Source organism: Panthera pardus, unplaced genomic scaffold, assembly GCF_024362965.1.
Source record: "Panthera pardus isolate Hobbes unplaced genomic scaffold, ASM2436296v1 HiC_scaffold_20, whole genome shotgun sequence".
Lineage (NCBI taxonomy): Eukaryota > Metazoa > Chordata > Mammalia > Carnivora > Felidae > Panthera > Panthera pardus.
This window is the reverse complement of record NW_026526766.1, coordinates 84,752,460-84,775,838: the sequence shown is the minus strand read 5'-3', so window position 1 is coordinate 84,775,838 and position 23,379 is coordinate 84,752,460. Positions and strand designations below refer to the sequence as shown.

At 51.4% G+C, this 23,379-nt stretch overlaps 1 protein-coding gene across 3 annotated transcripts in view; it reads right to left on the bottom strand.

The window, feature by feature from the left end:
• The window catches only part of MVB12B (multivesicular body subunit 12B), a 207,379-nt gene that overhangs the window by 44,565 nt on the left and 139,435 nt on the right, over positions 1-23,379 (bottom strand). The window contains exon 8 of one of the 3 annotated variants that reach the window (XM_053908286.1): positions 15,215-15,412. The exons of the other annotated variants lie outside the window; for them this stretch is intronic. Within the exon in view, the coding sequence (XP_053764261.1) occupies positions 15,312-15,412 (101 nt within the window). The 3' untranslated portion in view covers positions 15,215-15,311. Of the gene's footprint in view, positions 1-15,214; positions 15,413-23,379 lie in introns of those variants that run through there. 3 annotated transcript variants of the gene reach the window in all.

Genomic DNA, 23,379 nt, shown 5'->3' with positions numbered 1-23,379 from the left:
ACGTTACTTCCTTCCTTTCTTTCTCCCCTAGCTGAAGCCAGTGTTTTGTCTTCACTTTTCTTTAGTGCTCAGAGACTGTGACACTCGCTCAGTCTATTGCTGAGTCTACTCAGAGAGACACGTGGGGGAGCTGGAGTGAGAGCTGTGAGCGAGGGGGTCCCTGCTCTCATAGAGCCACTGTTCGGATCCCCCAGGCTGCCCTCCCAGGCAGCCGGGGTCTGGGTGGGGGATCTCAGGCAGGCACCGCCTGGCCAGTCCGTGGCCACAACCCAGAAGCAGGGACAACGCCTGTCCTTTTCTTGCTGGCACCAAAGGTGGCATTCCTGGGGCACGCGGCAGTCCCCTCTCTAGGCCCCTTGGCTCCCAGGGACACGACAAAGCCCCCTTCCCCATCCACCGCCAAACCCTGGAGGTAACAGAACTGCTCCCAGTTCTACAAACGACGCAAGAGGATAGGAACCTCCTCCATATTGGGTGGTGAACACGTAGCAAGTAACTTAAGCCTCAACACGGGTCGCTTGCAAGTTATACTCAAGGAAGCCGCAGGGCGCCTGGAGGCTCAGTCGGTTGAGCATCTGACTTCGCCTTAGGTCATGATCTTGCAGTTCAGGAGTCCGAGCCCCCATCGGGCTCTGTGCCGACATCTTCGGATCCTCTGTCTCCCTCTCTCTGCCCTTCCCCCCACTCTCTCTCTCAAAAATAAACAATTAAAACACTACAAAGAAAAAAAAAGGAAGCCGAGGCCGAGAGCAGTCAGGTGCCAGGATTCGAGTACAGAGTACAGCTTACAGTGGCTGTGTCACTGTAGGGCTGCGGCGGGAGGGTGGGCCTGGCAGTTCAACTGCCTGGGCCTCACCTCCAACTCAGCAGGTGTGGACGTGTGGCCCGGCAGGCCGCCCCACCACTCTGAGCCTCGGCTACTCTGTGAGATGGGGGGAAAGACGCAGCTCTCAGGAGGCTGTGTGAGGGTGACAGGGACCCCGGTCACAAGAGAAGCGAGGCCCCCGGCCTGCAAATGGTGGTTTCCGCCCCGACCTACAGCCACGCGCCAGACAGGCTTCCTTTTAGTACCAGGACTGTGTTTCCTTCTTCTTTTTTTTTTTTAATTTTATTTTTGGTGGCAGTTTTAACAAAATGCTGATCCACGGCACGGAGCAGCATACAGCACATGAAAGCCAGGATGTGCCGCGGGCTCCGTAGTGCAATTAGCATTCTCCTAAACAAACGAGCTTCAACAGAGCTGTAATTAAGCAGGCCTGTAATTAAGTATATGCCCTTTATCATAACGATCATGCTTAAAAATGGCATGATGCACGGAACTCTGTTATTAATGCTGTAATCCCAGACTGAAGTGCGAGTACATAGAAATCAGCGTGTCAGGCCTGTCACCGGAGTGTTTGTAAAATACATTAAAGAAAAAAACCCAGGAAACAATGAGCTCATTCAACTGTTCTTTTTACAATCAGGCACTACAAGTCAAGAGGATTGTGAATGCTTACAGAATCTGCAAGGTTTAAACAAATAAAGCTCTAATCTGCTACCGTATTAATACCACCCCCTATTTTAAAGAAGGAGAAGGGGGGGAATTTTTTCCCCCCCGACTGACCCGAATACCTGACTTTGCTATTCTTGGGGGAAGTAAGTCCAATTTGCACACCGTATTTGTTTGGACGTAGAATCAGACTCCTGCTTACACAGGCAGCCTAGCTAGGACCCTGCAGGAACTCTGGCTGGGGATGGGACAGGCTTAGAGTTCCTGGACCTTCCCTTCGCACGGGGACTATCGCTTCACTCGAGAAGGCACTCCCTCAGAGCCGTCCCTTGACTCTCTCCTCCAAACACACACCATCGGACTTCTGCGGTCTCTATGCAAACCCACCGCCGACCAGTTCCCGAGGGCTCCAGAACCACGGCCACCCCATTGCCTTGGGGTACCCACAGCTGCTCAGGGCTGCCCACCCCTTCCCTCACAGACATCTCACCGAGGAAGTGCTCTAATCAATGCATGTGTTAATTTCACCATGCTTGACAAAGGGTCATAAAATCACGTGGCAAAAAATGTGATATTTAAAAGAAAAGACTCCATTCCCAGCATCTCAAGTATCGTCCGCTTATAGGTAAAGCCCTGTAACGTGAAATGGAGTCACAACAGCTCAGAAGTACTTGCACAGACGATGGCGAACGAGGTGGCTTATTGGCAGGTGGTCATTTTCCGAATAAAGGTAAATGCAGCTGGAATGGTGCAAGGCCTTTAATCCCGGGTACCTGCTTGTAAGTAATCAGCAACCTGACCCTTTCTTCTCTCCTTCCCAGTGGATTCAAGAGTCCTTTATAATTTGTGACGGGAAAGATGCCAACACCTCAAGATCTCAAGGCCGGTCCTCAAAATTCATTTGCACACCCAAACGCCAAGCCTGTTCTGTCTTCTTGGTGATTTCACTTTGGGGATATTCCCTGGAAGGTATCTGTAGACACCTCCAGGACTGTCTGCTCAGTGACATTCCAAGTGAGTCCACATAAGGCCGACCACCTCGTTCTGGATCCCCAAAGCAATTTGTTTTTCCAGTTATTCGTAAGCCCAAAGAACTGACTTATTAGCCACAGTGACCTCCTGCGGGAGGAGGGAGTGGGTGCCAGAGTCAGACATGTGTGAGCCCTGAGCTGGGCTCAGCCACTTGCTGGCTGTGGGATGCGCTGGGCAAGTCACTGGGCCCAAGTCACAAGGGAGAGGACTAACCACGCCCACTCTGCAGCACTGCTCTGGGGATGAACCCGCAGGGGAGAGAGGGCAGAGCACGGCCCCACTTGCAGTGGGCACGGAGCACGCGATAGTTACCAGTGATTCGCAGATACCAACAGCCCCCCGCTTCTGCAGAGGCGTGATTCAGGCCGGGTCCACCTCGGACTCAGGACAAGGGTTTAATCTCTCTGTGCCTCTCTTTCCTCAACTGTAGAAGGAAAGGATCATACCTGGATCGCTGTGAAGCTTAAAGGAGATAAAGCCCCAGGCACAAAGTACGTGCTCGATAACGGTCACCATGACCATCATCGCCACTGCAGTTGGGGAGAATGCCCTTCCAAGAGAGTAGACCTCTATGGTTTTCGACCTTTTACATCAACACGTTACGTGCAGCCACATTAAGTTCTGTAATCCGGGGGTGTGAGTCCCAATCCAGAGGCTTCTGGAGGTGCGGAGGCAGTGCCCGCCCCGGAGTACCTCAGTGCCCCCCACCCCCCGACCATGGCTCTCCCTGGGGTATGCCATCTCTGGCATTATAGGTCAAGCTCAAGTAGGAGCAAGGCCCAAGCTGGGCCCAGGCTGCTTCACGTCCCCCAGGAAAGAGTCCCAAAAGTGAAGTAAAGAAAATTGCCCCTGGGTGCCAGGTCCATGAAAAATAGCATATTCTTCAACGTAAAGGTGGCTTCACCTGACAAATGAATATTCTCTGAGGTTCTACTGAGTGGGGGCAATTAGGAAGTCTCCCCCCTTCATTTCTCGGCCTCCCTGTCCCCCACACAGAACAACACCTACCAGTAAGTGTCACTTTAGTCATGTGGCCCACTTCATCCCCCCACATCCCTGGGAGGAAAGTGAGAGCCCTCCAACATCTGTGCCCCCACTTCCAGAGCTGCCCCTCGGGGGCCCGGGAGCTGGGGCCTGAGCAGAGGGAGCCTAGAGGGCAGGAGTCCAGAGAGGTTGGGCCACGTGCACTCCACAGCCACGGGAAACTCTAGGCCTGTGCACAAGGACATCTTCCTCCCTCTGCTGCAGAAATGCTTTTCAATTTTTTAAGTTTATTTATTTAGAGAGAGACAGAGAGAGTGAGCAGGGGAGGAATGGGGAGAGGGGGAGAAAGAGAGAGGGAGAAAGAGAGAGAGAGAGAGAGAGAGAGAGAATGAATGAATGAATGAATGAATATCCCAAGCCGGCTCTGCACTGCCAGCTCGGAGCCTGATTTGGGGCTCCAACCCACGAACCGTGAGATCATGACCTGAGCCGAAACCAAGAGTCTGACACTCGACCGACTGAGCCACCCAGGCGCCCCCAGAAATGCTTTTTAAATTTTCACGAGTATTTAGTGGCTTGGGCAGAGACCTACTAGTTTTGCTCAAGGTAAAGATAAAATCCAACTAAGTGACACTTTTCCCCATGAGCAAAAGGCTCCTGGACAGTTGAGGAGCCACGGGGTAAATGTCCCCAGTGCGGGACAGAAACTCCTAAGCGAGCTGGAGCGTAACAAAAGGGGCCCTGTAAAGGCAGAGAAGAAGCAGATGGAGGGCCAGCGAAGGTCTGCTGCCCCTGGGAGCGACCACAGTCCTCCAGAACACAGGCACGGTCTGAACAAGCAGTTCAGGCCACGGCGAGTTGGGGATGGGGGCCAAGTGCGGACGCGGGACAGCCTGGCCTCTAGCTGCTGAGCGCCGGAACGTCAGGTGCGGGGCATGCGGGCAGGGCTCGGCCGCATGGGCAGGAACACACGCCTCCCCATCTTCTCAAGACCGACTCGTACACGGGCAGTCCCGACTTAAGACGGTTCCACTTATGAGCTTTCCACTTTATGATGGTACAAAGGGACGTGCTTTTGGTGGAGGCCAGATTTCAAATGTTGAATTTTGATCCTATCCTGAGCTAGCGACGAGCGGAACGGTCCCTTCGTGGTGCAGGGCGGCAGGTCCCAGGCAGCCAGGTGACCACGAGCCAACGGCCATGCTGTCCCCGAATAGCCATCCTGTTTGTCACTTTCAGTACAGTATTCAACACATTACAAGAGATAGCCAACACTTTAGCAGCATATAGTAGGTTTTTAGACCCTCTTGCCCAACTGTAGGCCACCTTAAGTGTTCTGAGCACGTCTCAGGTAGGCTAGGCTAGGCTATGACGCCGGTAGGGCAGGTATAGTAAATGCATTTTCAACCCGCGATGGGTTTATTGGGACGTAACCCCACAGGGAGACGGGAAGACCTGTATATTTTTAAGTTGTATTTTTTTAACCCCCTCAATAAAGGAATACATTTTAATTTTGAGAGAGAGAGCGCGAGCAAGTGGGGGAGGAGAAGAGGGGAGGAGCAGAGAGAGAATCTTAAGCAGGCTCCACGCTCGGCGTGGGGCTCCAGGCAGGGCTGCATCTCACAATCCTGAGATCACAACCTGAGCTGAAGCCAAGAATCAGATCCTTAACCAACCGCACATAGCACCCAGGCACCCCAGATGAATACATTTTCTGAACAAACAGTTCCAAAAGTATAGCTGAGTTAAAGCACCCCTTGAATTCAGAGCCCTGATCCCACACCCTCCTCAGGGCTAGCCCTGGATGTGGTCTATGCACGGCCCATGGGGTCTTCCCAACCTGTTTGCATGTGCGGAATACATGCACGTACGGACCCGTTTGCATACGTAGAGAAGAAATACAGAATTTTGTCTTGCATGTGCCTGTGTTTTTCATAAAAACAGTATCACCGCAGAGCTAACTGTTCTGAATTTTGCCTTTTTTTCAATAGCTATCTGCATTCCCATGTTGGTAGCGACAGACGTATCTTGGTCTTTTTAACAGCTGAACAGGAGAGTGGAGAGACCACCAATGGCCAGCTCATAAGGAGCCCTGACTGCCATTTTAAGTGGCCTGCATGTCACCATGAGGTCCCTGGGGAGCCACTGAAGGGTTTTTGAGCTGGAGAGAGACATGGTCATGTTTTGTTTTAGGAAAGTCTTTTTTTGACTGTGGAGAGAAGCATGGATTAGAGGGAGTGAGGCTGGAGGCAGGACCATGAGGGAGGAGGTTCTTGGCAGGAAAAGAGGTGCGGGATGCCGGTGGTGGCATCTAGGACTGTGACAGTAAGAAGGGAGTAGTGGGGACAGATCGAGAGGTATTCAGACGCAGGACCAAGAGACTTGGCAACTGGCTGCAGCAGTGAAAGGGGGAGGAGGCGAGGGTGACCCCGAGATTCCAGCTTGGCCATCGGGAGAATAGGGGGCCGGGGGACCGGGAGAGGAGTGCAGGGTAAGCTGGTGGGGGCCCTTTTGGCTGTGTTGGATTTGAGAGGCTTGCAAGACAACCCAAGAGAGAAACTGGTGAACGTGGTTGGGACGTCACGAGCAAGATGCAACATTGGTCGGTAAGGACCGCCCAGATGGAAATACAGAAGTGAGGGCTGGGGAGGACTGGGGGGTTCCAGCCTGCTGGTGACTGAGGCACGAGAGAAGATGAGACATTCTGGGAAAAACACACGGTGGAAAGAGGGCAGGCCCACGACAGGGGACTGAGGACTGCTGACATCGGATGCTCGGGCTGAGGAAGATAAATCGGCCAGGGGGTTAGAATGGCGCTGGATCAAATCTGGAGGTGACAGCATAAGCTTGATGTTAAGAAGTAGATACAGATACATAAACATACATAGTTACATATGTGTTTATACACTTGTGCACTTAGATGTATGCACACGCACTCCCAACATACACAACTGTAGGTATATCTCTATCCGCTGACAGCCCAGGAGCCGTGAGCCACACCTAGTGCCCAGATTTTGGGTTCTGGTGTTCTCCTCCGGAAGAAACAGGGGCTCTTTGTGGAGAAGTGGCTGATGGAAGGGAGGCGGGGAAGGGACAAGTCTGGGACATGCTGTTGTACCAGAAAGAAAGGTATCCTCAAAGAATCAGGGAAAGTCTGCAGAAGGATCCGGGAGCCAGTGGGAAGGGGCTCCTGCTGGCCAGTCGAACAATTTGAGTGTCAAAGTAATGACGACAATGAATAAGAACGCACCAGTGCACACCCAACCCGCACAAACTGGGGATAAGGGGAAGCTCTTCCTTACAATAAAATGCCAACTCCTATCGAGGGAATGACAGAGTTACAAAAATTGGTGGATTATCTGATGAGGAGGGAGCTATTCACGTAGCCCCCAAATACTTCCCACTAATTACATATCCGCCACAAAAGGAAACACGCTAATTTTACAGTAAAGAAACCCGGCGAACAGCACCATAGGCAGGGGATCCCAGCTGGGTCATGCCAACATCTCAAATCTCCTGACGGGATGCCCTGAGAAGGGGACAGCGTCTGTTGACGCAGTGACAGTGAAAAGAAAACCAGCCTTGTAGTGAGGAGGCCCACGTGCGTGGCAGTCACATCTCGGTGTCCTCATCGGAGAGTGAATGGGCTGGGCCAGATGTCTCAGCCGGTGCTCATCTTCGACTTAAAAAAAAAAAAAAATGCCACCTGCTGTTCCTTCCCCAGGAGGTTCTGATTTGCTCGCTCTGAGCTGTGGGCCCCGGGTAGCAGGTTTTTCAACGCTCCCGGGTGGGTCTGAGGTGCAGCCTTGGGCTACATGAAGTCTAAAATCCCTCCTAGTTGGACATTCTTCCGTCTCACAGAAGCATCATATTAAATACGTATCGGTGATTTGAGACCGGGATGAAGCCCCAGAAGATGCAGTTCTCAACCCCCCTGGAGGTAACAGCTGGTTTCTTGCTGACTTCTCCAGCCCTCGACCAGATTCTACTCACAAAGCCTTGTAACGGGTTCTGGTCAGATGCCTCCCCTTCCCTTTGCTGGAACCAAAGAGCAAGGAGAGAAGGTGTCCCAGGTTTCGGTACGTCTGAAGCCGCTCCGGACCCACCGCTCTCTGGAGAGCGCTGCCCCAGGTGTGCCCGCCCGGGGGGCAGAGGAGTGGGCCAGGGCATTGCACACAGCCCCGTTTGAACCTCCGGATGGCCCTGTGAGGTGCTGCCATGCCCACCCTGCCAAAGCGACCTGGAACGCGGAAGGGAAGGGACTTATCAGGGCCACACAGCTGGTGAATGGCAGGGCTGGGGCAGGAACGGGGATGCTCGCTCCAAGTCCGCCGCCTTCCCGCTGTGCGAAGGATGAGGCGGGGATGTCCTCCAAGAAATGAAAACGTGACCGACAAATGGAAGCGGACTGTAATCCAGAAGGGGAGAGAGCGGGTGGCAGGCGTGTGGAGGTGGAAGAGGTCTGGGAGCCACCGCCCGCGGCATCTTCGGGGCACTCTCCCAGGGGACACCCTTGCAGCCAAGGCAGATAGACTCGCCTCTGCCGTTCGTTCTCCGATGTCATGATTCCACTTCGTAGGTAAGCTTTTAATGGTCTGAGCTCCCACGCACTTTATCAACAGGATAGTGGGCTCGAATATCCCCCAAAGAGGACAGGTAGGACCCCATTAGACATTTTATTTAAGATTTGAAAAGAGCTTGCCTATAGGTTAAAGAGAAATGGCGCAAAATGTGGCATTTTGGAACCACCGCACCGAGCTCTTCTGACCTTGATTAGCGGGATCAAATTCCCCAGGGCCTGGGCATCCCCCAGGGAAGGAGACACTCTGGGACGAGGGCCCCGAGGCGCAGCCACCGTGGGAGAGGCTGCCTGAGCGGCTCCAGGCTTCAGCCTCCCTAAGCTGCTGGGTGGTTCCGAGACCAGGCACAGTGGCGGACAGGGACGGGCCCAATAAAACGGGACCTCCACGCAGAGCCTGATGGCAGTCTAAACCGAACTTGAACTTACACAAGACCGCGCTGCTTGCGTGCATTCAGACCAGGCCAGAACTTAGCTGGACGGGAAAAAAGGGGCACTTTTAGGTCTTGCGTTTTTCTCCCTCAACAGAAAGCTCAAATCCTGAACTTCCCAGTTCAGCAGCCAAGGCCTGGCCGTCGTCCGCCTCACGTAGCTAGATCTCTACCGTCTCACGTTAGCTAGACCTCTACCGGTGGAGGTGGGCAGGCTCCGCCGGCCCCCACGGCAGGGCATGGAATGACAGGAGATTAGAAATGAATGCCCGTGGCTGGGATGGGGCGCAGGAGCACGCACACCGGATCTACACCGCGGTGCGTTTCCAAACAGCATCGTTTTCGAGAAACTTCGCCCCAGGAAACGGCTTCTCTTGAAAGCAGTTTATCACCTTCCACAAACTCCCGTCCTGCGGACGGGCTCTCTGGACAGCGGTGATCTGAAGAGGAAGCTCTGAGAAACGATGCCTGCGCGGACACCCACCTTGACGTGGAAATCCCAGGGAGTGTGCTCCCTTCCGTTAAACCTGGCGTGTCTGTGAAGTACAATGCCATAAATTACCCAGATCTCAGATTTAATATTAACCTTTAAAGGGCATGTCACAAAAATGTATTCTCTAAATATTGGTTGTTAGTTCACTTTGTAAGTCTATCACGGAAATAGGTATAAGGCTGCCACCCGTCTCTGACTACACCTGTCACAGACGTCTCCTGCCACCTGACAGTAATTCCAACCGAACCCAGCAGCCCCACGAGCGAACAATTCAACCATCCACTCTAACCACGACCCAAGCTCAGCCTTGAGATTTAATAATAGAGCCTGCTAATAGGACTCTAATTTCTAGAGCTGATGAACTTTCAGAGGCAACACGGGTTGAAATAGCGAGCGCAGAGATGACAAAGAATTTTAATCCAGGGTCCTTTGAACTATCCGGTGTAATAAGCACTTGTTCCTTCCCACAATGGGCATATAAAAGAGAAATCTCAATAATAATTGCTGTAATTATCTTGAAAAATATGCAGAGATTAATGGTGATTATGAAAATCTGTGTAATTGTTCTCTGAAATCATCACTGATCAAGCGGGATCCTGAGATGGCCGCTGCCAGAGAACTTTTAACGCCGAACAACATGTGGGCGCTGAAATGTGACATTTTGGCTCTCTCCTTGTAAAATATTACCCTGTGTTTACGAAGTTGTTTTTCATCATTTCCGAGACCCTGGCCTGCATTTTAACTCTTCATACCAGTGCCCTGAAAAGGTTCCAAGACGCCCTTAATGGGATGCGTATGTCATTGTGGTTCAAAGCCCCAAGTTCAACTTGTTATTTATTCAAATAATTAATTACTCTTGTATCCATCGAGCAGTTTGTCATGACACATTAATGACTTGATAGACTTCTATGAACTGGTGAACACAGAACAGCAGAGCGTTTTTATCGTCATTTAATTTTAAAACGATCCTGTGTGAAATTATCTAGTCGTGAGTGATGGTAGCATAAAGAACAGACTCAGCAAAGCCCCTTTTGGATCATCGCTTTATTAATGGTAACGTCAGGGAAATGAAAAATGCTAACATTGTCATATTCCGCTGCTGGGTGGAGATGAATGGCTGGGGGACGGGGCGAGGGCTCCCAGCGCTCACTGCCAAGAGCACGGAGCCCCTCCTGGCGCCCGGCCGGCGGGGACCCCAGCCTCACACACCCACAAGCTCCTCGAAACCACCTCCATGCCCGGGCTCCCTTTCCAGTTTATGGCTCTCGACGTCTATTACTTTGTGTGTGTGGTCTTTTTAAAAAAAATTTTTTTCCCCACTTGAATTTTCCACTAGCGATCTAAAGCACCCTCACGAAAACATTTCACTTTATTGCTTTGAACATTAAATGTTATTAATCCAATAGAAAAACGTTAAAGATATTGCTGTCACCTTTAAATGTGAAATGATATTGGGTGCTAAAAAACGCTGGGTTAGTAGAAAAGATGTTCCCTTAGTTTTCAAGTCTTGAGATAACCGTTTTGGGTTGATGGTAAAATAATATTTCTACATGGCTCACAGCACAACATCTGCTTAAAAGACACTTCCTGTTCAGCTTTTTTTTTTTTTATATAGCGAAAATTGTTTCTCAATTGTTTTAATTACAAACTTGGGACTTTATGCAAACTACTCCGTGGCAGTGTGATTGGAAGACAATAGACGCAGTCCCTGATGAGCCCCGAACCAGCCAGCGGGCGGAATCGCGGGGGACTCTCTGCCGGCCACGTGCATTGGCGCGTCCACTGGGGACGCAACACAACAGGCAGTGAGGCATTGTTCCCGTCCCCACCTCCCCCCCCCCCCCCCCCCCCCGACAGAGAAGAAAGAGTGGATCTCTCTCCCCTTACAAGCTTCCTGCTTCTGTTTCCTGGATCCCAGTGAAAAGCTCTACCACCCACCTGGATGTCTGATCCCGGGGCCTGGGACAGTAGGGACTTGTCCCCTATCCCCTCCTGCACCTGTCATCAGTACTTTAAATCCCAAAGAGGGGGGCGGTGGTGGCGGCTCACAGTTAGTCGAACTCCTACTCTGTGCCAGGCCCTGGTCTAGGGGCTTTCTGTGTCTTGATGGATTTCTCATAACAATCCTGAGTTATGTATTGTTGTTACTCATTCTCGTCACCCCCAGCCCCCTCCAATTTTACACAGGATGCTCCGGCTAAGGGCACTGAGGCAACCTGCCAGGAGCACACGGCAGCAAGACGCAGAAGCAGAGTTGAACCGAGGAGCTGCCTCCCTCCCACGACACCACAGAGCCTCTCGATCCTCTCTGGACCACAGTCCTGGACACGGGGGATGCCCGCCCCTCTGGCCCTGACATCGCCTGCTCCGCATCACTCTAATCTCCTACTAACTGGCACAACTATCAATGTGGTCTGCGTTGAGATGGGGTGCGTTGAGATTTGATAAACAAATCCAAGGACCCGGGAAGGTCCAAGCCAGAGGTTTAATTTGGTGGCCTATTCTCTGGAATGCCTTCCTTTTCCAGGTGGAGACACTGGGGCCCAAGTGCTCACGACTTCCACGGGGACATTTCCAGCAAAGTGGGAGCCGAAGCCCTGGTCGCCCGAGGCCCCAGGCTGCCTCCACCCAGGACCTGCCTCATGTGCAGGGAGCACTTGCAGGAGCACAGCCTCACTTTGCCCCCTCAGGGAGGTGTGAACAGAGCCACTGAGAGCACACGCAGCGAGGTGGGGGCGTGCCAGGGTTAGAGACCGTGCGGTGACAGATTCGTTTGGGGGACTGCTGGGGCCTCTCAGAGAGACTGGCAGGCATCCTCTAGAGCAGCTGAGACGCGTATATGACACTGTAGATGCCACAGGCAGGAAAAAAAAACCCAGTGGTTTCAAATAGGAGCCCCCAAGTGAAAAGTCCAGACAGGTAACGCAAATGGCAGGAGACCCTGCTTCTCAGGCAGGGCACCTCCACCTGGGGAGCCAGCCCACGGAAAACAAGCCCTGAGCACAGGAGCCCTCTCTCTGGAGAGCAATCACGTCTCTGGAGATGGTGCCCCTGTGGGAGAGGGGCCGGTCCAGACAAGCGAGGGGGGTAAGGCAGGCACTGGTAAGCGTGGTCTTTGTTAGCACTTTGAAGACGGTGTCTTCACCTGAATGTGAGACAGGAAAGCATCAAAACCTTTGAGGAGAAAGCAGGAAAAAACCTTTTTGACCTAAGCCGCAGCAATTTCTTACTCAACACATCTCCAAAGGCAAGGGAATTAAAAGCAAAAATGAACTATTGGGACCTCATCAAGATAAAAAGCTTCTGCACTGCAAAGGAAACAATCAACAAAACTAAAAGGCAACCGACGGAATGGGAAAAGATATTTGCAAATGACATATTGGATAAAGGGCTAGTATCCAAAACCCTTATAAGGAACTCCCCAAACTCTACCCCCGAAAAACAAATAATCCAGTGAAGAAATGGGCAGAAGACACGAATAGACACTTTTCCAAAGAAGACATCCAGACGGCCAACAGACACATGAAAAGATGCTCAACGTCACTCCTCATCAGGGAAATACAAATCAAAACAACACTGAGATACCACCTCACACCGGTCAGAGTGGCTAAAATGAACAAATCAGGAGACTATAGATGCTGGGGAGGATGTGGAGAAACGGGAACCCTCTTGCACTGTCGGTGGGAATGCAAACTGGTGCAGTCGCTCTGGAAAACAGTGTGGAGGTTCCTCAAAAAATTAAAAATATAATTAACTTATGACCCAGAAATAGCACTACTAGGAATTTAGCACTACAGGAGTGCTGATGCATAGGGGCACACGTACCCCAATGTTTATGGCAGCACTTTCAACAATAGCCAAATTATGGAAAAGAGCCTAAATGTCCATCAACTGATGAATGGATAAAGAAGATGTGGTTTATATATACAATGGAATACTACTTGGCAATGAGAAAGAATGAAATCCAGCCATTTGCAGCAATGTGGATGGAACTGGAGGGTATTTTGCTAAGTGAAATAAGTCAGAGAAAGATACCATATGTTTTCACTCATATGCGGATCTTGAGAAACTTGACAGAAGACCATAGGGGAAGGGAAGGGAGGAAAAAAGTTACAGAGAGGGATGGAGGCAAACCATAAGAGATTCTTGGATACTGAGAACAAACAGAGTTGATGGGGGGTGGGGAAGAGGGGAAAGTGGGTGATGGGCATTGAGGAGGGCACTTGTTGGGATGAGCACTGGGTATTGTACGGAAACCAGGTCAACAGTAAGTAATATTAAAAAAAATAAATAAAAATAAAGATGGTGTCTTCAAAGCTGGCCCCCACATTCCAGAAGACACATCCTCTCTCTCCAAACCACAGGTCCTCAGACTTCCGAATGTGTCAGAATGACCTGGGATGCTCCTGAAAAATACAAAAATCCCTAGCCCCAAACCTCGAGACTCTGGCTCAATGGCACCATGAGAAGCCCCAGCCTGTGCCTGGAGCCAGAGAGTGCTTCCGTGAGGGTCTCAGGGCTACAGTTTCCTGAAGATTTATGCACAAACAGGTCTCTGTTTGCCCATAAGGACTAACTGTGGCAGGGCCAGGCAGTACCACAGTACTGGTCACTGCTGTCACTTGGCAAAAGCCAGGCACTATGCTAGACCACATCACAACCCAGAGAGGCAAATGGGGGTCACCCTGTCTCATGGCGGTGAGAGGCAAGGGAGCCATGCTTCCAGTCCAAAGGGAGGCCAGCACGTCTAGCTTAGAAGCTCAGGATTTTGACACTCCTACATAATTTAAGACAAGATGTCAAGAAATACCAATGCCAAAGCACAACCAGGCTCTCCACTAAGTGATTATTAATCACGTATTATGTAACCCAACCACAGGTATCTCTTGGTTCAGATCTTCCATGGGCAAGATACCCAGAAAGGTCGTTGGTCTATCTTTATATCTGCAGTGAGTTTCTGCAGTCCTCAGGGTTTTTTCTCTCTTTCTCTCTCTCTTCTTTCTTTCTTTCTGTCTTTCTGTCTTTTATTTTTGAGAGAGAAAGAGAGAGAGAGAACGAGAATGAACAGGGGAGGGGCAGAAAGACAGGGAGACACAGAATACCGAGCAGGTTCCAGGCTCTGAGCTGTCAGCACAGAGCCTGACACGGGGCTCAAACCCATGAACGGCGAGATCACGACCTGAGCCAAAGTCAGACACTCAACTGACTAAGCCACCCAAGTGCCCCTGGAGTCCTCAGGGTTTTGAATCGCTTTTACCCTCAACAGTAGGAAAGAAAGGTAATCTTCAACTAGCTTATGATGGTCTTTTCTGGAATCCAGACAGAAGGCTTTCTTTTTTTCCTCTCTCTGACTAACTCAAGTTGAGCTCTTTATATTTTGAAGCTAAGGAGCCCATTTCTAACTTGTACTGGATCCTTCAACCTTTCTGGGCTTCCCTGGGTAATGACTTCCAGCCACTTGAAAATCTGCCCTGAGTTTTTCAAAGGGACCCTTTGGTCAGAACAAAGTACGAAAGATACATTTCAGTGGAACCTAACAGCTTAAAAAGACATGCGTAAGTGATTTCTCCACCACGAGGCTTTCAGAGCCACTGCAGCTGCTGGGGAGGAAGCAATGTAGGCAGGAATTAGGGGGCACCTTATGAAACGCAAGGTTCAACGGGAAAGCAGGGGCATGTTCTTAAAAATACTTTAAAGCCCCAGGAAAGGGGAAATATTACATGAATTAAAAAACCCCAAACCAAAAACCAGAAGGGGAAACAGAAACCCTGCAGGTAGACAAAGCTATCGGCCAGTGTGGAGTGAGGGCAGCTTAGAAATGAGAGAACGCACACTCCCCAAGTTGGAAGACCTGTGGAGTAACTTCCCTTCTGGATCGCACACCCATTATCTCCTTTATCCTAGTTTCTACCCTGTGCCCCAGAGGCTGACCCTGTTCCGCGGTCGCCATGACGACACCGGAGCTCAGAGAGGTTTATGGGCCTGCTCTATGCAGCCCAGTGGGCCTGTAACAGAGCCAGGTGTTGACTATGGGCCTCCTGACTGCCGTGTAATCATTTACTGGGTCAGTGGAAAAACCATTTCAGCAGAGGCCTGGAAGGGACCCCTGATGCCAAAGTCAAAGGCTGCTTCTCAGGGAGAGAATGTTCAGGGCTGCTGTGGGGGGGGGGGGGGTGGTATGGGGGTCCAGAGGACAAGTGTCATTAATAGTCTGCTCAGTCTCTATTATGAAAGAGTTTCCAAATTGTCTCTGGCAGGAACACCTTGAAAGCACACCTTTTTTTGGCTTGTTTTTCTCGTTTAGTTTTTGGTGGAGAGAGGGGCTAGCCTGCTGACTGGCGCTCTCAGCTTGATTCTGGCCAGGCTGTTGGACAAACACCAAACCGTGACTTCATGTTCACCTAAGGTTGAGAAAACACAAGGTGGCTTTAAATGCCCCGCTTGTAAAATCCCAAATGGCCAGGAGCTAGGGGAGCTGTTCCAGCACACCTCCCCCCCCCCTCCCCCCCCCCCCCGCCGCCATCTAGGAGACGTGACACTTCTCTATTTTCACGAAGACCCCCAGGGGGCCATCTGAGGTGTGATAAACACAGAGAAGGCACACACAGAGGGAGCTGCGTCCCTACCCCTGCAGCAGGCCCTCCCCTGTACTTGAGAACACAACATTTGTGGTGCCCACTGTTGGTGGAAATCCTGAAGATCAGGACATGAACTACCTTGTCATTTTGCTCAAGGACAAAGTGCGATTCCAGGTGTGGGGCGTTCGGCCAGCAAGTAGGCCCAACTGACACCCAACACCTGAATTTCAGCCCAGCTGGGCTGCTCTCTGCTTTTTTCCTGAAAAAGCGGGAACCTTCTGGAGGTGATGGTTTCTTACTCTTCAAAATGGACTCCACCAAGGAGGCCAGTGCTGGTGATGGAACAGAAGAGGGCGTGAGAAAGGAGGAAGAAAATGAAGGGGCGAGGGGACAGTGTGGACTGCCGAGAGGGAGCCCCCTGCACTTGAGGTATGGAAGGAAGGAAGAAGGACTGGAAGAAGGAAGGGAGGGAGGAAGGGAAGAAGGGAGGGAAGGAGGAAGGAAGGAAGGAAGGGGGGGGAGGGGACTCTGGATGGAGCAGCCTGCAGGGAAGCTGCTGATGAAACAACCACTAACACAGCTTTAAGGACTGGTGTTTGGACAGCACTGGTGATCAATGGTGAGCAAACTGGCCTCTGCTGAAAGAAAAAGCCTTCTCAGACAGAGGCGAGGTGGCCTGAACAGAGCTGATCTGTTTCCTTCCTGGTTCTGAAGGTGTCTTTATATTCAGCCAGGTTCCTGCCAACGTTTTGAACATCCTGAGGTGGGGGGCGGGGGGGGGGGGTGGTTTGCAGGGGCAAAAATGGGAACCTCGGCCAAGCACACTGACAGCCTGCTTAGAAAAACCTTGGGTCCTGGCCCAATTCTTTTCTACATAAACAGAACTCACGGTTAAAATTATTATTAATGGTGACGTCATATACGGAGGAATTTATTTTAGTGACAACATTTATTTAAATAACTTTATAAATGACGTCAGTTCTTATTTATAGAATCATTAGTTCTCAAAGTTCACCCAAATGTTTCACTTTTGATGTTCCTACATTTCGTGGGAGAATTGTGTGCTGAAGAGCGGTTTTTAAACTTGGGCACTTGGGAATGTGGTGGGGAATTATCCTACAAAAGCACCTATGGTCTAATTATTGTGTTCGGAAGAGACGTTCAAGATGACCTGTCCAAGTTTATTGTTCTAGAATCACCCATGACCTCAGAGCCGTAACACAGTGCACTCGAAGTTCAAAAATGCCCCCCATTCCAATGATTCAGTTGGGTTTTTTGTGGGACGGAAGACATGAAGAGAGGTTGAAAACCCACCACGGCCACACCGCCAGCCACTGAAGACTCATCTTTACTCTGGAATGGGAAATTCTTTTCACCAGGGCCCACCATTCCACTGGCCCAGCCTGAGGCCACAGTGGCCTCCAGTTAGAGACTGGAGTTCCTGGGGCCAGCTGAAGAGCTGTGAACAGTGCCCAGATAGGGAAGGTCTCCTCCAGCGATCAGAGGGACGGGGGCGGGGTGGAGGGGGACGGGGAGACTAAAGGCCAATTTTGCCCCGCCAGGCTCTACTGAATAAGACTTGGAGGGGCTGAAGGGAAGAGACCAAAGCGGCCTGCTTGCGGGGTGGCGAGGCAAGCTGGTAGAATATTTAAGAGAACAAAGTGGAGGCAGCTGCAGGGCTTTTGTGGTTAAGGGGACCACGGGGCAGAGGAAACACATTTTAACAGCCAGACCCCTCCTTTCACACATGTGTAAAACCTTTGGAATTTTACTGGAAAACTTTATTTCAAAAGTCATCTTTGAAGTTTGGAAATAAAAGCAGAGAGGCCATTTTTCAGGACAGAAAGATGGTTTCCAACTGAAGGGACCAAAGGAAAGTGCTAATGGGTGGGAAGTCATACCAATCTAGGGGGATGTGTTCTACGTGTTTGTCTCCGGAAGCTTTCCTCTGTGTTACCGCATTTCTTTCTCAGATGGTCCCTAACGGGACCTGAGATGTTTGTTTTCTCTCTCTCGCTCACTCCCTCTGCCCTGCCGGTTCTAGTAAGCCTTCACCCCAGGCCCGGATGGCATCCGGGTTGATAACGATATGGTTCCAGAAGGAAAGGGAGGCCGTGTGTGCATGTGTGTATAGAAAGCAACCACAGGAGCCTCGCAGCAGAGTAGACGCCAAGCCTGTGTGACTACCTCTTCCATGAAGCACCAAGGGACCCAGAGGGCCAGCGCTGTAGGAAACAGAGTTCCTTCCCAGTCCGTGTGAGCAGAGAAGAAACGGTCACTGGTATGTCCAACCTTGGAGTTAAAAATAAAACTCTAAGCTTAAGAACACTTCATGGGCAAACGACGACTGCCATCCCGCCTATGAGCCCCCAGAGTCCCTGTCCTGCCCTCGCCAGGCCCCTGGCCCACCCCCGCTCAGCTGGCTTCTCATTCACCAGGGACGAGCTGGCTCGTGGGCAGGGATGCTGAGGACCAGTTGTTCGAGGAGAGCTCACAGGGAGGCGGCACCTTCATGGGTGGGATTGTGTCCATGACACCAGCACAGGCAAAATGGATGCTCAATAAAAACTTCCTGCGTGAAAGAAATCGGGATTTTATCATCCTTGTGTATCTCACAGCTGAGAAGAAAAGATGCACTACAAGTGCCTTAATTCGTCCTTCCTACAATCCCCACTTAACAGAGACTGACCTGAAGCTCAAAGGGAGTGAGGGGCTTGTCTTAGGGGCAGAGCTGTTATGTGGGTCCAGCACTTTAAAATGAAACCATCTGATCTGAGAGTCACCATCCCACGCCCCACGACAGGCCACTTGTCCCAGAGAAAGAACCAGATGACAAGTTGCAGAGCCGGAAGTTGCTAAGCATCCCGCAGCTCCTTTGTTTTTGGTATCAATCAGCAACTACCCTTGAACATCCTTTCCTCCTTCCTTTCCTCCTTCGTAAGAGATTCCAATTACTTTTCCAGTGATTTCGGCCAAAACACTCACCAAACTCAAATCACATCCTCTCACGGACACACACGTCTGAGGGCAAAGGCATGGGCATAGCTCCTGAAAACTGTCCCCTTCCTCTGCCGGCTGGAACACTTTCTACCTATTAACCCAGCACAGAGAGGCTGGACAGCTGCCCTGTTATTTCCAGCAACATTCAGAAGAGAACCAATGTCTCGTACCAACAAGCCAGAGGCCCCGTGGAATCTGTTAACGCTGGCTGCCCCCAAGTCACCAAACAGACTGTGCTTTAACGGGGAGCACAATTCCCTGGCTCTCAGGCCAACTCCAAGGACCTTCAGGCTTATGCACACCCGAAGCTGAGTCCTGGCCTTGTACACGGAAGGAGAGCGCCCTGGGCCAAAGGCAGGACCTGTCTTCTGTGACTTTTATGGCCCCGAATGAAGCAGAGTGACTGGCAGGAAGTGGGGCCTCAGGGTTTAATAAGTGGCTCGCTGAGAGGCCTACACTCAACTCTGGGCACTAAGCTGGGTCTGCGTTTTCACAATGCAAATTCTAGTTGGAAGCCTGTTGTAAGTGCACGTATGTGCACACGCGTGTGGTGCGCGTGTGTGTGCACACCTGCAAGCCGGCACGCACACAAAAGGAAGATCCTCCACAGCACCCAGTGACGTCTCCCCTCTTCGCAGGCACCGGAGCAGGCGAAGGTGCCTCTGCTGGTCACGGACGCCTCCAAAGTCTGAACGAGGCTGGGACAAGTTGACCCCCTGCCTCCCCCACCCCGCACAGGGGGCTGCTTGGAAAGGAGCTGCCCATAACCCATAAGGGGGACTGAGGAATGAAACGGTGTGACTTTCATAGCCACCGAGCTCACGACATTCCAGATGTCCTCAATCAAACCAACCCACACGGAATTTACACAGGGACTCTGCCAACAGCTCGGGCTCGATCCCATGGATCGCCTAATCTGCTCTTTATATTCTGCCTGGCTTTTCATTGCTTACCTGTGCCCGCAGGCGGTGAGTTCTGGGGCATCTTTAAAGCTAAATCAGAAAGATAAGTAAATGCTTTCAAAGGACACGTGTCTTGGGCACCCAGCCCAGGCCCCTGCGCGTTCTCTCTCTCCCTCCCTCGGGAAGCCGAGACGAAGGCAGCCCCACCGCGGAGCTCCCTCTGCTTCTGTCGCCCTCATTTGAACTCCTGCTGCTTGTGGGGTTTCACGGAATCCACTCCTCTCCAAGCCGGGCTATGCTCTGGTCTCCCGGGGCTGCTCCTGACTGCGGGTGGGTGGGGCTCTCAGGACCCCTCTCTCACCGAGTGCCCCCCGGCCTGTCCCGACCACTCCTCCACCCACAGGTACACCAGAGGGTGGACCTTTCCAAACCAGTCTCCTCTCCCTGCCTCCCCAGCCCCCTCCACGGCATCTCAGGCTGTATCTCACTGAATCTTCACTGTGTTCTTGGAGGAAGCTTTTCACGCCTCCATTTCTGTTTCTACAACTGAGGGACCCGAGCGTGGAGGTTAAGAGCAGGTGCAGAGCCAACCCACTTAAGCTGTGCGACTTCGGTAAGTGAACTCAGTTGTCTGTGCCTTGGTTTCTGGAGCTGTAAGTGGGATTAAGGACGCCCCCACCTCTTCTGTCAGGGCAGAAGGGACAGTTTAGGTAAAGTGCTCAGAACAGGGGCTGATACTCTAAATGCTGGGTAAGTGTTTGCTATGAGCATCATTCACTTCCCAAAGGCAAAAGAAAATGACCAGTGTCCATTCAGGAAACCCTCCGTCACCGTGCACCCCCCCCCCCCAACCCCATAAAAATCAGTTTCCTGTAAATAATCCTCACACGGGGGAGGGAGCAGGGTGGGCAGGGAGGGTGCCCTTGATCCACAAGGCTGCCATGACATGACAAATAAGCTGCAGGCTGACAGTGTCTCCAAGACATATTGGAGTTTACTTTGTCGTTTGGGCTTGCCATCTGTGCCACCCCAAAGGGGGCTGGCTTCCCAGGCTGCTCTGGGAGCAAGCTGGAGTGTCCACCAGTCCCTGGACAGATCTGCAGGCTCAGCCGGCCATCAGTTCGGCTGCCTAATGAGAGGCAATGGAGTTTGCCTACCGCCTGCGTGGGAGCCAGGTCTTCCTTCCCAGGGATGGCCTGCGTCTATGCTCCACGTGGCACAGGTAACCGGCAGTGCTCAGCACCTAATGAGCCTTCCTGCCTCTGCCTCTCTGCAGCCGCTGCCACGGCCCAGGCCCAGGCTGTTGGCCGGAGCGGAGACCAGACCGCAAAATGAACTTGACTGCAGAGCCCTCAGTCAACTCTGACGCTATACGTCAGGGAGCTGGGATGCAAAGACCGATAAAGCCAAGCACTTCCCCCGTGGAGCATCCAGCCTAGGAAATAAGAAAGCTAAGAGCAGAGCATGAAAGGCTATGACGGAATTCTGTGGAACTGTTGTGATTTACTGTGTGGCCTCGGGAAACTCACTTACCCTCTCTGAACTTCGGTTCCTCCCTTATAAAATGGGGATCTAACAGTAATCCCACGTGCCTCCCAGGGTGGTTGCATAGATTAAGCAAGTTCACACATGAAGGCGATTTAACTCAATAAAGACGGACTATTATCCCCGAAACCAGACACTCACAGTATTTGCTCCTCCAAGGCAAGGCTGGTCAAGAGAGACAGAAACCAGTCATTCTCACTATGGGTGATGACTCAACGGTCATCCCAGCCTGAGGACAGCTGCCCATGGGACTCGGGGCCTACCAGGCCAGGCCTTCCAGGTTCAGAAATACTCCTCGTTCTCCGGGCAGGAAAGGTAGGAAGTGGCTAAATTTGCCCAAATTATAGGCTGTCCTTACTTCTGACCATGAAGAATGACTTTCTGTCTTCCTCTGGAAATGAGCCTTAGCAAGGAGGTGCTGTGGGCATATTCGCTGTCATCCAAAAGAAACCACGCTAATGACAGGAAACCAGGGAGGCCGTGCTGTCTGTCAGGCAGACAGCCGAGAGCAAAAGGGCCCGCGGATCTCTGGGGCCCAGGATCGCCCTGTGAAGCGCCTGTACCGCATGCACCTGTGGCCACCGGGCCTTCTGCGGAGACCCACCTCAACGCTCCAAAGAGCCATCTGCTTTCCACGGTTTGTACTGCACGGTTTTGGTGGCAGGTCACAGCAAACTGGTGAGGGGCCCCGTGCTTTCTGAGTCCCCGACCACCGTCCCCAGGCTCTCTGCTGGCACCGTGGACGTTATCAAGCGGACTCGGAGCTGGGCTGGCACGCGGGAGTTGCTCAGTGGCTGCTGACTGAGTTGTTGATCCTCGCAGCCCTGTGTGCAGGAGGGACAAGGAGCCTGCCACAGACAGGTGACCGGGATGGTGCCCACCCGGAAGGTCGGGGGTCTCCAAAGTCCTTGCTGCCTTTTCTACACCATGCCGTCTAGTGTTCTTGTGCGTGTCCCTGGAGAATCACCAGGGGACGCGGGAAAGCTTTCAATGGCACTAATGAGCAAAATTTTGGAGTAAGGCTCTTGAAGTAATTTAAAAAAAGTGAATCAGACACTATTTCACGATGAACTCTTAAAAACAGAATAGTCTAGTAGCAGCAATCAATTCCTTTATAACAAAGTGACTAAGTGGGAGAGAAAGCCGGAGCGGGCCTTGGTCCCACGTTCCAGTCTGAGTAAGGGAATTCTGGAAGGGGGCTCCTGCCCACAGGAGGGGATTCGGGGCGGCTGATGTGCATACGGAGGGCACTTGAGAGAGATGTGCTTACGCTTGAGTACAAAGGCAGGCTGGAGCCACTCACACAAGGAGGATAGGAGTCGCCAGGGATGGCTTCCAGGAAGGGCGTCGCCGGCTACAGTGCAGGCTGGAGGCTGGTGGGGATGTGGACGGGGGAACAGAAAGGCTCTCTGTGATGCGCGAGGAAAACCAAGCAAAGGCCTATGTGGGCAGTAGCCTCAGGAGGAGCTTCACTTGGCCAGAGCAGAGGGGAGTGTGACAGAGCTCACAGCCAGGCTGTGGGGCCCGCAAAACACCCGACAGCCAATATGCGACAAGGACCGCCTAGAACTTAAGGCACAAAACACAAATGGAACAGAAAGGGGGGATTTTATTCTGATGAAAGGTCACATATACAGTCCTAACCTTCCTGGCCTGAATGGCACTATGGTGAAATATACAAAATAAAATGATTAGAAGTGATTAAGACATAAGAAATTTACAAAACAAGAAAAGCTATCGTTTTTTGGCCAAGCAGGATGGATGGAGATAAAGATACGGATATATCCATCCATCCTACCTGAAGAGTTGTGTGTATAACTCAAACACTGTGCCTTACAGAAAGATGATATATTTTCAAGTGTCAATGGAACAATTACTAAAACAGCTAATATATTAGATGACAAAGACTCTATAGACTTGAAAAAATAGAACATTACAGAGACCATATTCTCTGACCAGTGTGCAATAAAATTAGAAACAAGTTAAAATCTCAATCACTCAGAGAAAGTATTAACACTTGAGTCAGAGAGGCAATCAAAACTAAAATTATTGTGTATTTATAAATGTGATTACTATAATTTTTAAAAAACGTTTATTCATTTTTTGAGAGAGAGAGAGAGAGAGAGAAGAACAAACATGAGTGAGACACAGAATCTGAAGCAGGTTCCAGGCCCTGAGCTGTCAGCCCAGAGCCTGATGCAGGGCTTAAACCTAAGAACAGTGAGATCATGATCTGAGCCGAAGTTGGATGCTTAACGACTGAGCCACCCAGGTGCCCCTATAAATGTAATTACTATATATCAGCCTTCCATCAAAGTGATACACAAAGATATTTCCACAGCT